Source organism: Falco cherrug, chromosome 6, assembly GCF_023634085.1.
Source record: "Falco cherrug isolate bFalChe1 chromosome 6, bFalChe1.pri, whole genome shotgun sequence".
Lineage (NCBI taxonomy): Eukaryota > Metazoa > Chordata > Aves > Falconiformes > Falconidae > Falco > Falco cherrug.
Window position 1 is genome coordinate 60176641 of NC_073702.1, and position 12907 is coordinate 60189547.

Consider the following 12907-nt stretch of genomic DNA (forward strand, 5'->3'; position numbering starts at 1 on the left):
ATGTTTGAATGTCTTCTAGCAAACAGATGTAAAAAAAAAAAAAAAAAAGACAAAATTATTCTGTAAAACATGTCATGTTAATATTTCCTATTTAAGTCATATATATGCTCCATGTCGATGAGAAAATGTTACATAGTAGTATTACACAGGCACTGATGAGGCAGCTGCTTAAACTTCTTTTAGGTTATTTATTATCCCAGTTAAGCCTTGTTTTCTTTTTCTTTGAATTTTAAAGTGATTACCAAATAAATAGGAGAGTTGCCCCACCTGCTGTCATTTATTTCTCTTTCAGCTTAGAAGAGCTACGGTTTCTTTTAAACCAGTGCTAGTTAAAGTCACGGGTATGTTTAGTAACATAAAACCATTAACGTTAATGGAAAAGTACAGTAATATTCCCTGATCTACTTCTTTGTATTTCAGTGATGGTTTGCATTGGTACTGTCAGTTAAAGTATTTGAGTAAAATTTCCTTGGACTGTAGGTTTCTGCGCTCCCAAACTGTACATTTTTATAGAATATGCTCAACACCTATAAATATATAATACTAAGAATAATGCCACTACATATTGATCATTGTGCAATAATAATACACAGTAACGTGACTATTTAATAATTTGCTTGCTTTTTCTCTCTTAGGAGAAAATTCTTAGGTTCTATGCAAAAGCCTTTTCTTCTTCTCCATTTAATATGACAAAAGATGTCTATACAAGTTTAGGTATGTGCATTTGATTACATTTAAGACTTGATGAATTATGTACATCCTGAAAATAGATTAACTTTTATAATTAAGCTGTATAATAGCCTGTTTTGTCACTATTTTCATGCTGGTGATTTTTTTTTTTCTTTTCTTCTGTTTTAGCAAGACACTTAGAGTTGTACTTCCTTTCTGGAGAATACTCTCTTCGTATTTCAGCTGGTCTGGATGTATCTAACAAAGATATAAATTATTTACTTAAAAAGGTATAAATGAACATTGTGTACGTTTTTTACCATTACTGAAATTTTATGCATTATTTATTTTTTTAATTTTAGTAATTATTTTTTCAGGTCCGCCTTTTAAATGAGTACCAAAAGGAAGCTCCATCCTCCTGGATTCGTCATCCAGAAAAGTATGTCACCTTCAAAAACCTGTCACTGTTTCTTAATTTAATGATTTTTGGCATGTAATTAGATACATATAATTTTAGCAGAGAGTTGATGCACGATGCAAAGATGACTGGTCAGTGATAAGGGGTGAAATAAAAATAGTGTGTGGGAAAAGTTGAATAAGGAGGTTGCATAGGAATAGTCATGAGTCATGTTAAGCTGCTTGCTTATCTTTTGAAGTATCCTAAGTGCTTTTTAACAAATATAGTTTGGATGTTTTACAAAGTAACGTGTAATATTTAGGACTTACAAAACATGTAATAATTTGGGACAATACACATGGATGTTAGTATCAGTTTTATTCATGGTAATACAAAGAATTAATATGCTTAGAAGATGAAATTAAAGGTAATGTTGTTCATATTTATGATTTACCTAAACAAGGTTTAAGGTTTTACAATAAATTTGTTCCTGAATGTTACTGGTGGAATAATTTAAGTTAATTTGTTTTCTGTTTGTTTTTTTGTATTTGTGTCACAAGGTACATGGAAGAAGTAGTGGAGAGTACCTTGTCACTTTTGTCAGTAAAAGATGAACCTAATCATCCTGCCTCTCCAGATTTTTTGAGTCCAATCTACTTCTTAGCTCTGCTAGATATCAAAGCAATATGGTTTAAAAAGTGGACGGTAAGTAAAAAAAAAACCAAAACAACCCAAAACCCCATAACTTTTTCATGTTTTAAAAACTTTTATTTATGAGTGTTATTATCACAGACCTGTTGTGTCCTGATAACAACCTATAATGAGCACTGTAATTAAGGAAGTTTGGGGGTTTTTTTAGGCATTTATGCCCTTTACCCTTTAAAACTACTCTCTCCCTCCATTTCTATTCAGTTACTAGTTTTCATAGAATTTCTGAGAACATACTGCACTTTGTGACTTCAGTCCTTTTGTCATAATTGACTGATAGCCATTAAAAGATGCACATATTCTGGAAGAAGTGATAAGCATGAAAGTACAGTTATATATATGATACGCTACACACAACTTGCTAACCTCCAGTGGACATTAGAGGTTTTTGCAGCCTACCATGTAGACACCTCTAATTTAGGATTACATGGCTATGTCAAAACACTTAGTCTTAACATTTCAGCGTAGTTATTGTTTTTCTGTTTTACTGCATGTTCTGCTAACATTTTTCTAATTACTTTTTTTTCTTATGTTAAGTGTACTGCAAACAGAAGGCTCAGTTAAGTATAATACCTTTTTACACAAGCTGAGGTTTGATACATTGAATATGTACTGTGCACAAGATTCCTAATAACAGAACATAATTGGAGATAATTCCTGCTTTTTAATTAAAAAATAAAACTTATATGTTTGAAGTTGACATTAGGTCTTCTTTTTCATTTTAGCATGCATATTACAGCAGAACAGTGGTACTTAGGCTTTTGGAAAAGAAATATAAATCTTTGGTAAGTATTTCCAAAGGCAAATTTACTTGGAGATTGTTCTTGCTTTGCACATTGTAATTTGAACATTTTTTCCCTTTTTTCCTTTTGTCAGAGCTGTTCCATGTTGTTTAGCTAGATGAGCCTTTTGCTTTTTAACTTTTTAGTTTCTCTTTGCTTAGATAAGTCATTGTTAAATACAAAGGTATGTGACCAGATAGATCTGAGTAACGGGAAATTTGGAAGTTTTACAGCAGGTGTTTAATTAGGATTATTATTTATTGTTTCCTTATGTTGTATTCATATTTAGCATTATTTCTGACAATGTATAAAAATAGCAAATAGTGTATGAAAAACACCAGAAACTCTATGCTGAATTTAGATTTTTGATGGAAAGAGATGAAAAAGCCACCACTGTGTTCTTTAAGTTGTGATATGAAGCATTAAGGATTCATAGTGTCAGCAAGATAAATCAAACTGGGAAAACATCTTTAGTAACGTAGGTGTTAATCCTATCACATATTCTGTATGGGCAGATCTCTTCACTGGGGTGGAAGTTTCATTGATTTCAGTAAGACCAATATAGATGTGTGATCCATTCATATACACAGGACTGACTATTTTGTAAAATCTTGTTATACAAGTGAAATACAATGTAAAACCTTAAGATAAAACCTCAAGATGGGAGACAAAGATACAGACAGCTATTAAGAGATGTTTGTCTCATTTATCTGTGTGCATAGAATAAAGCACGTTCCATGGAACAAAAAGTTTATAATAGGAAGTCTATGAGCAGCATAGTCTAATTTATAAGCATAGAGTAAACATCAGATTATTTTTTTATTATGTATGTCTGTATATTTTACTTACACTTGTGAATAAATCTTACCAGCTCCAAACTGTAATAAAGCTAAAGGTCGTTCTTTGTTCATATGAACAATACTTGCGATTCCTTTCTAAATCTATGTTGATAATTTTTAAACTTTTCTATACGTTGATTAGAAGATAATGCTATGATAATGATACACTTCTGCAAAGAACAGGAATAGCACTGACAGCACCCAACAACCAAACTTAAACTTTGTCTTGAATATATTTACTAAACTGTATCATGTGTGGAAAATGAAAGTCTTCCATAGTAATGACAATATGGCAATCATTGCCATTAATGTGTCTAAATACTTGCATGTTCTCTGTACTCTTTTTTTCATAGATTGTCTTAATGCTTATGGAGCTGGTAGTGTGATAATGTAATAATAATAGTGATGTATTTTAATAGCTCTGTAAAATTTTGCCTCCTGTTGGGTAACCCATCCAAAGCAATGAAACATGAGGTAATTGCAGTGAAGTGGATACTCAGGTTCTTGTGTTAAAGGACAGTACTTGGATTCAAGAGAGGATGACTTTATTGTAAAATGCCAGGTATTTTATTATTTTCTGCTTTTTTCCCCCAGATTAGTGCAGCTGTTCAGCAATGTGTTGATTATTTTCAATTTTGCAAGGCATCAGTTAATAAAAATTCGGGAGTCGATGACTTCTCGCAGCAGCATCGTAGTGAGTATATTTGCATGTCTTGGATTATGTACCCATACATCCACATTCTGTAGGTCTTTGCATGCTACCTCAAGAGGAAGACATTCTATCTGTTCTTTTTCTTCCCAAAATATTGTGTCTGTCTTCTGAGAGAACACTGATTGCAGTCGTTAGTTACTTGGGCTGTCTGTCTTTATATCTAAAATGATACATGTATGTTGCAGGTAGTAGCTAGGTACTGTAAAGTAAACTGAAAGTCAAATTATATTTGTTTGGTTTTATTGTTAAAGGTGATAAGCAGAACTTTTCTTACACTGGACCAGAATTGCAGTACGTCTATTTTGTTCATTCACTGTGCCTTTTAGGAAGATTGTTGATCTATAAGCAAGGCCGAAATCTCTTTCCAGTACAGCTGAATAATAAAAAAGGTAAGGGGAGGGCTGAGGAAAATGGAACCTGTTGAGAAACTCTTTATCCATACTTAATATATGTCTCCACTGCAATGTTGTGGACATTGCTGAACAGAATATAATTTTGTGCCTGGAAACCTTTCTTAAAAGATAGTATAGGCAATTCTGAGCAGCAACATAGTTTTTTAATCTTTGATGGATGTGGTTGAATAGATCATTTTTGTCTTTATGTTTAATACATGAATTTCATGTTGAAGGATAGTTGGGTCAGTGTGTAAGTAATTCAGTCTTTCTAGGTATGAGTAATATCTTCTGTCAAACGTATTGATATAATTGGTTGGAAGAAAGACATGTCCAGGGACCAAAACTGTTTTTCAGGTGTGAAACAAAATCAGTATTGCAAGCTAATTGCAAATTGAAAACAATTGCTCTGAGCTTAGCCTATTCATATAATTAAGGTAAAAACAATGCTAGAGGAAAAAGTTGGTACATGTGAACAGAAATGTTGGTAAGGACAAAAGATGTGGAATGGAAAAGCCCTTTGATATCCAGGGAGATGTGCATATGGTGATACACTGTGCAGAGTTGGCAAATGCAAGTATGTGAGAGAAATTTTAGTGTTCTGTTACATTAATATCTCTATGAATTCAGTGTAGAATTGAAAACATTACTGACCACTAATTCTGAGACTTGTCTTTTGAAGGTATTTTGTCCCTCTAGTTTCAGAATCAAGACTTAGTAGATCCACTGTAGAGCAGTTTTGAGGAAGAAACATCTAGTAATGGAGTGCTTTTCTCAATTATGGATTATCTGTGTAACACCATTCAAGCAGTGGTCCGTTGGTGATGGTTGCTTTTTTCTCTCCCTTAGAAAAGTAACAGTCTCACCATCTGTCTTCGTAATAGTGTCCTTGGCTTCACAGATAGCAACTTTTCCCTTACAAATTGTCTGATTTATTAACATAATTACATTCAACTTGGAGCAATAGCTTCCAATCTGCATTTAGCTATAAGTTTGTTGTTGGGAGCAAGGTCAAGGCTTATTAGTTGATCATGAAATACCTCGGTAGAGTCCCATGGATGCACGTGTCCTTTATTTTATCAGGTGTACACATGTTGTTTTTCTCAGTAAAGCAAAGCACTGTTTAGATATGTTTGCAAGATCCATTTCATTTGTAAAATGAAAGTTGCATATTAATTTGCAGAGTACTTTCCTCTTTTTATTTTTTTTTTAATAGATCGTGTATCCATAACCGATCTGTTGGTATTGTTTACTCAGCTTATTTATTACTCCCCAAGTTACCCAAAGACAGCTTTGGCAGCACATACAGGTAAATGTTTGTGTTTAATAGATGCTAATACATATCATTGTTATGAGGCATGTTGTAACTTCTTTTGCAGTTTTTGATTTGAGTCTGTTATTTGTGCAGCTTTTTTTCTTCCCTTCCTTACCTTTCCTTCTTCCCTGTAATTGTGTTAAATCAATGCTTAGCAAAATTATAATTCAGAAACATCTAATAAAACATAAAGATGTGTTTGTTTAAGTTAAAATACTAATAAATACTTCTTGTGTTCACCAGACAATTATTCTCCAGCAAGTCTTGTTATGGAGATTCTGCAAGCTTTTTGTGATCAAACAGGATGTGCTGCTGAATGTTTATATATGGATGCAGTGATAGATGCCCTACTTCATCCTGTTCAAAGTTTACTGAGTGGCACACAGGTTTGTAGTAATCTTCCAAATAATTCTGAAATCTATAGAATGTTATCATTTTTCTGTGTTTTCTATGTAGATTTATTTAGACAAATAGCAACTTCTGTAGTATGTTCTACATTAGCTGTCATAGTATGCCTTAAGTACTGTAGGTTATGATTGATTGACAGACTTGGTTTTCTTGAAATCTTGTGAATGGTAGCAAAAATCACTTGAGAGAAGCACATAGCTTTTTTTTTTTCCTTCTGATGTCTTTTGGATATTTCTTGGACGTTTATTTGCTCTACCTTCTATTTAAAAGGCAACCTACTTTTATTCCTTTTTAAATTTTTAAATTCAACTGGCAACATGAAGTTAAGTGTTCTCAATAGTTAGTATAGGTAAAATAGGTAATTCTTTGTGAAAAATTATTATTTTCTCAATTGGTAAAAGGAAGAGTGTGGGTTGTTTTCTTTTGTTGTGGTTTTTTTTTAACATTTCTATCAAAATGGTAAAAATCTTGGGCAACGTTAATGAGGTTGTTAAAAGTCTAGTTATAATTTCAGCCTGTCTTACTTTGTTTTGGCCAAGATGATTTAATTGATCTAGGTGACTGTAAGTCTCAAGACAGAGAGGCTATGAGTCTGAAATGCCCATGGAGGAGCCTGAGCTGTCTTACATAAAGAGATTTTGAGAGTATTTAATGGCTGAGAAATTCCAAATTTAATTCCCGAGACTCATGCTTGCAAAGATGTCTGGGTCCCTAACTTAAATACCTCATCTAGGTTCTTAAAACTGAATTTAGTCAATATCCTTCTGATTATTTGTTCAGCGCAATTTGTTTATTCTTCAGAAAAGACTCTATTCATTCCTGAAAATATGTTTACCTATACAAAAATGGTATTCAAAGATATAAAAAAATCAGTTTCAAAGTAAATATTTTAAAGTATTTATTTCTGTAAAGCTTAAAACAATAGTCTGCAAAAACTTGGTCATATCAATAATTTAGTTCTTCTGTGGGTGTCTGTACTGAATACAGTAGCATTACTTAGACATTTTATTACAAGGCTATCTATGGATGCTTTTGCAAGATTAACACTTTAAATTGTCTTGTTTTTACTATACCTTGCAAAAATTCAGTGCCAAGTTTTTCAAGTACAAAAAATGACCGAACCTGCATATGCTTTGAACACTGATAGTCAAATTTAAAAGCAGTACTAAGGCAATACTTCATTGATTTTCTGTGATGGAGGCCTGTGTAATCCCCCAGGCAGTCTCTGTGGTCATGTGGTATTCTAAAGCATATACAGCTGTCTCTCTTTATTATAAATTAGTAGTTAAAAAGAAATTACCTCAACTTTCAACAGTTTTTCCCTTTCTTCTTTTTGTTTCTGCTGTGCTCAGCTGTCTCTTGTATGTGGCTGAACTCTTACCAAATTGTTAGCCCTCCTGTGACTTAGTAACTGTCTATTTAAAAAAATACCATGTTCAGAAATATTTAATGCACGGTAGCTGTAGTGGGTTCCTTATGTTTTGTGAATCTGGAATTTGTTGTATTTGTTCTAACAAAGGTGCAAACTTTTTGTATTGCACAAAATGGAGGGGATCTAGACTGTTGGGTAAACTGGTTACTATCACTGGACCTTGTCTGCTCACCTTGCTTGGGTATGGTGGGACTGCCTGCCCATCCGATGGCAAGCCATTGCCTCTGCCCACCTTGTTATCATGCTCAGCTCCTGGCTTCTCATCCCTTGCAGTCCATCCTGCCCTTGCTGCTTCCTCACAGGTTCTTTATGAAGCACCCATGTTCTGCTTGTCTACCATTGGAATATTAACTTCACTTATTAATAAGAAATGGCCAATTTAACATTAATTTCGCATTCATTAGTCATGATACCATACTGAACAGTCTGAATCGCTGAATTAGATGTTCAACTCTGCTTGATTACAGCCGAGTTGTGGCTATACAGTGCTCTGATGTAAATAAGAAATTGGTAGAGGACTTTTGCTTTGCTCCAGTGGGGAAGACTTTCCTCATGATTCCAAAGCAAATGGCTGTTTGGGTCTACTGCAGCCTAGAAGTGAGGTGGATACAGAAAATCTTGGGAACTGGAATTGCATTTCTGGGCAAAGTTGCCAACGCACATGCAGCAACGAGGGACTTAGCAAATTTTGCACCTTGATTTGGGCATTGTTCTTATACCTCTGGCTGGCATTCATGGTGGAAAAAGAGAAAAAGGAGTTTACAAAAGTCTGTTCTCTACTTCTGTGCAGTAATTGGATTCTACCATATCATTAAAAATGACAGTTATTGTCGTTTGTGATGAAGATGTCTGTGTGATGGTGTTTGAACATAGGCTGTTTACTTACTTTAAGCCGTTAAGCAATCATTGGAAAGGAGATCTTCAGGTTCTGCATACATAAGCCAGACATCAATAAACAGCTTTCACGAAATCCTTGAATTTAAACCTTTTTATTTTTCTCTTCCAAATAGATGTATATAAATTGTCTTGAAACCACTTTAATTGATGTAGCTGATATTTTGGCAAGGATTGCTGCTGTAGAAGATGGTCTTTCTCTTCTTCTTTATGGAGAAAATGAAAAAACTGCCAAAGATGATAGGTAAGAGTGCATTAACAAATGGCATTAGTGAGTACTTTAATGAGTTACTTTAGTCTTATGAGACTAATTTTCTTGTTTTTCATTTATCTATAATGTCATATGTTTTGTTTATGTTTGGAGTACAACATCTGATTATCAAGCAAACTAGTAAGTGTTTCAGAGAATGTATTAGAGAGGTGTATACCAGGTGAAATGACATTTCAAAGAAATAATTTTATTAGGGAAGATTTCTGTTCTTTTACTTATTCATGCGAGAGCTTTCCTTTCTCTGAATGTGGTTCCATTGTAGTCATTGTGCTACTGTTCAGGCCAAAGGCCTCTCTTCTCAGTTTTTTGTTTGGTTTATTGGTGGTTTTTTTTTTGTTGTTTTTTTTTTAGACTAAATATTACAAATCAACTTAAGTTATTGAAATAATAGATTTAATGTACCATTCACTTTTCAATACATCTAGTAGAGACAGATCTTCTATCAGTAGCTGGCATTTGTAACACTGTACCTAACTTAGGATCTCTGTGATCCTGTGGGTAGTATATTGTTAGGTGATGCTAAAACTTGAAATAGGGCAGTAAAATTGAAGCTAGCCTTTAAAAATATCTAAGCTGCAGGTCATGAAAATGTTTGGAATATGTGTCTTCCAAGTGGAGGATTCTCAGAAGCTGCGTATGTTTTTAAGGGGGGTTGGAAGTAAAAGATAGTATTTTGGAGGGAGTTGTGCTTTGCATTGCAAACCTAGAAGACTTCAGAAGGAGATCTCAGGTAGGAAAAAGGAAGAACAAGGACAAATTTTGCCTTAACATATCCTTAACACTGGTCAAGCAGAAACCAAAATGATTTTCTTGTTATACTTCCCAGCTGGACTCCTATAAAACAGTCTGTGTAGTTCATGGCTATGTGGGCTGGATGGAAGACAATAGATGCATTTTTGCTTATGTAGACCTGTAGGCAAAATAAAATCACTTGCTGTGTATTTCTTTTCTTCTGACAGATGTTAACAAATTGTTACATAATTGGCCCCTGCCATAGTGGGTCATTGTTTCTTTCCATAATTTCTTTTCCTCTAGAAAAATGTAAATAAGTTTAGTCATAGGATTTGTTTTGAGGCTTATTTATGACTAAACCCCAACATTTTAAAAGTGTTCTTTTATTTCTAGTCCTACAGCTGTTCATGTAATTGTTCCATTTACAAAGAAGCTTCTCCGTGATGATATTTCTCTTTTATCTGGAGCCGAGCTTTTGCCAGCTGTTAAAGGAGCTTTCATTTTCGTGTGTCGTCAGATGTATAGAACTTGTGAAGGTCTGCAGATATTACTTCCTTATGGCTTGCATGAGTCTATAGCAGAGGCCTGGAAAAAGGTAAATCGTGTTTTGGATTAGGGAGACTGAAAAAAAAATCTAACTGTAAGAGATTCAGCTTATGTAATAGTTGGTCTTTGCTTCAAGTTGCTTATATTATAGATAAGTAGTGAGATAATGCTTGGAATTGTTAGAATGAAGCTCTACTTTTCAAGTTTTCCTTCTCTATGTGAACCCAGCAGAAGCTTAGTTTGAGACTTCTGTGCCTTAAGATTAAACCAGGAGTTCTCAAGTTGCACCAATGAGATTTATCATTCATTGCCCTTGATGCTAGGTGTCACTTGATGTCATGATAGCCAGTGTCCACCACAGATCTTCTCTTCACTCTTGGTTTGGGATATTTTGAAAAGATAAACTCCTAAGCTATGGTCTCAGTAATTTTTAGGTTAAACTAATTTATTTTGATGGGAGATAGGGAGGACAAAAGGAGGTTCCAAATACTTGACTTAAATAGTTAGATGCCACTGAAATATTCTCAAGAGACCATAATGAGAAGTGCCAGGCAGGAGTGGTTGTCTTACCGATGTACTTGGATATCGTATGAAATGTAGGATGTGCACTCGAGCTTCACTTTGACTGCTAGTCTAATATTTTTTCTGCTTGAAAGAGCTTGGGTCCAATAATTCTGTCTATTCTATTTTCTGTTATAAATTTACTGAACAAGGTATATGGATCACCGCTTTATTCATTAAACTTTTCTGTTTTCATTGTTCTGCTAATCATATGCAGTGTGAAAATTCTTATCTATTATAAAAAATTAGTTAAGATGGAAAAATGACAATAGGTGCTGCAAGACCATTTTTCAAAAAGTTTACACTGAAGTAAAAGTCAAACATTTGAACCATTAAAATAACATTGGCAGCATTTAGGTAAGGGTAGCATGCAAAGCTTCAGCTTTGGCTTCCAGCTAAACTGAATGCGTATTTAAACTATAGTTATTGGAACTCCTAATGGAAAACCAAAATTTACCTGTGTTGTTTCACTTTATACTGAAAAATGGAACGTTCTCATTTTTTTTTTCCTTCTCCAGTGATTGTAAAATATTTTCTTAGAAAAGGAGCAGACCAAGATGGAAGAAAAAAAATGGCTAAAAGATTTTTTTTTTCTTTTTTTTGAGTCAAGGAAGTGGGAAAGAGATTGCATGCAAGGGAAAGAGAATGGAACAGCTATTCTTCCTGTCAAATGGTGTATGCTTTTATTATGATTAGAAATTTCAAAAACAGTCACAATGTAAACTGAGGCAGAAAATATCAGAAGGATAGAACATGAGAGACTTAAATCAGCAGCTAGTGGATATTTCTCTCTGCTTTCATATATGAATATGGTCATGAAATAATACATTTTGACTGAAAATAAAATATATTATTACTTATCCTAATGATGTCACACTAAAATCTCATCAAAGAATGTTGCTTTTGAAACTTACATTTTTCTTTGCATTGAGAATTTTAGGATTTTATTGAATTAAGGAGTTTAGTTCACTTGAATCATGCTGTGATTTACATAACTGTATTTCTGTGCATTTTTGTTGTGTAACTGGGCGGTCTTGAGCTAACCTGTTATTCTAATATTTATCACAAGCAGACTGTTGTGTGCTTTGAGGGGACATATCCAGTTATTTGCTCTAAAGCACCACAGCATTTACACATGCGCAAGAGAATTCTTTGCACATTAAAATCCTTTACTGTGGTATGGTACATCATTTAGACAAATTGTTTTGATGCATACAGGATAAGTAGGATGAATGTGTTGAATTTAAAAAAAATAATGAAACATTTAACTGACAAAACGCCATTTCTTCACATTGCTTTGGAGGTCAAATTGAGACTGAAGTGGAATCTACCTATTCAGGACTTCAGGAATCAACGAGTTAGTACAGGAAAAACACATTTTCAACTCTACTGTCTTGATTAGTTTTTAAATTATTTCCTGTCACTGTTCAATTTTAAGACATCGACAGTTTATAAAATATTCTGCCATTTATAGTGTAGCAAAAATGGTGGAATTCAGACTCTCCAAGCAGTAGTGACAATTTTTTAATGGATAGACTGGTAATTTGTTTACTCCTTTTTTGCATGTCTCCTGGAGTTTTAAGGCTGATGAAGAAACAACTTTTTTCTTGACAGATTCTGCTGGAATTCTGGGACAAAATTTACACAAATGATAATAAAAGGGGAACTTAACAGATCCACTGAAACTGACTAATTTGATAGAGGAATCTTTTATGGATTTATTAGGTTGTGTTTCTAAGAGCATAAATTCATGACTGCTCACTTTCACTTGAATGATGCAATTTGCTTTTTATCCCTAGAAACATAAAACAGCTTAAATCATTCATCTGCAATATACAGTGCTTCTCACACCAATTATTTTAAAATGTCTGATTTAAAATTTAAATTAGAAACTCATCAAATATATGTAGGTATGTATATATTTTTATATATGCCTGTAGCTCCAATTGTATGCATACTAATTTAGATAAATTTATATAATTTGTCAATAAATACAATAAAATTTGCAATATTACATAATACATTTTGTATTGAGTTGTTGACTCCAGAGGCTGTTATTTCCATTACCTGTGACAGAAGTGGAGTAAAGAGTTGCCTTCTTATTTTTTAACATTTATTTATTTTAATGATGATCTTTGCTTTGACAGTCTCCAGTTAAAAAGTATAAAGAAAAGAATTTTTTGTTTTAAGAATTCTAATGATTTTTTTAAAAATGTACTAACTTTAAAATGGTTTATACCCAAGGAAGA

The 12907-nt window shown here is 33.5% G+C and overlaps 1 protein-coding gene across 2 annotated transcripts in view; it reads left to right on the forward strand.

The window, feature by feature from the left end:
* The window catches only part of TBC1D32 (TBC1 domain family member 32), an 84277-nt gene that overhangs the window by 12032 nt on the left and 59338 nt on the right, over positions 1-12907 (forward strand). For both annotated transcript variants that reach the window (XM_055714543.1, XM_005433917.3), the window contains exons 7-17: positions 636-714; positions 859-959; positions 1047-1108; positions 1627-1771; positions 2500-2559; positions 3990-4089; positions 4359-4496; positions 5716-5808; positions 6058-6200; positions 8665-8792; positions 9945-10146. In XM_055714543.1, the coding sequence (XP_055570518.1) occupies positions 636-714; positions 859-959; positions 1047-1108; positions 1627-1771; positions 2500-2559; positions 3990-4089; positions 4359-4496; positions 5716-5808; positions 6058-6200; positions 8665-8792; positions 9945-10146 (1251 nt within the window). The remainder of the gene's footprint in view (positions 1-635; positions 715-858; positions 960-1046; positions 1109-1626; positions 1772-2499; positions 2560-3989; positions 4090-4358; positions 4497-5715; positions 5809-6057; positions 6201-8664; positions 8793-9944; positions 10147-12907) is intronic.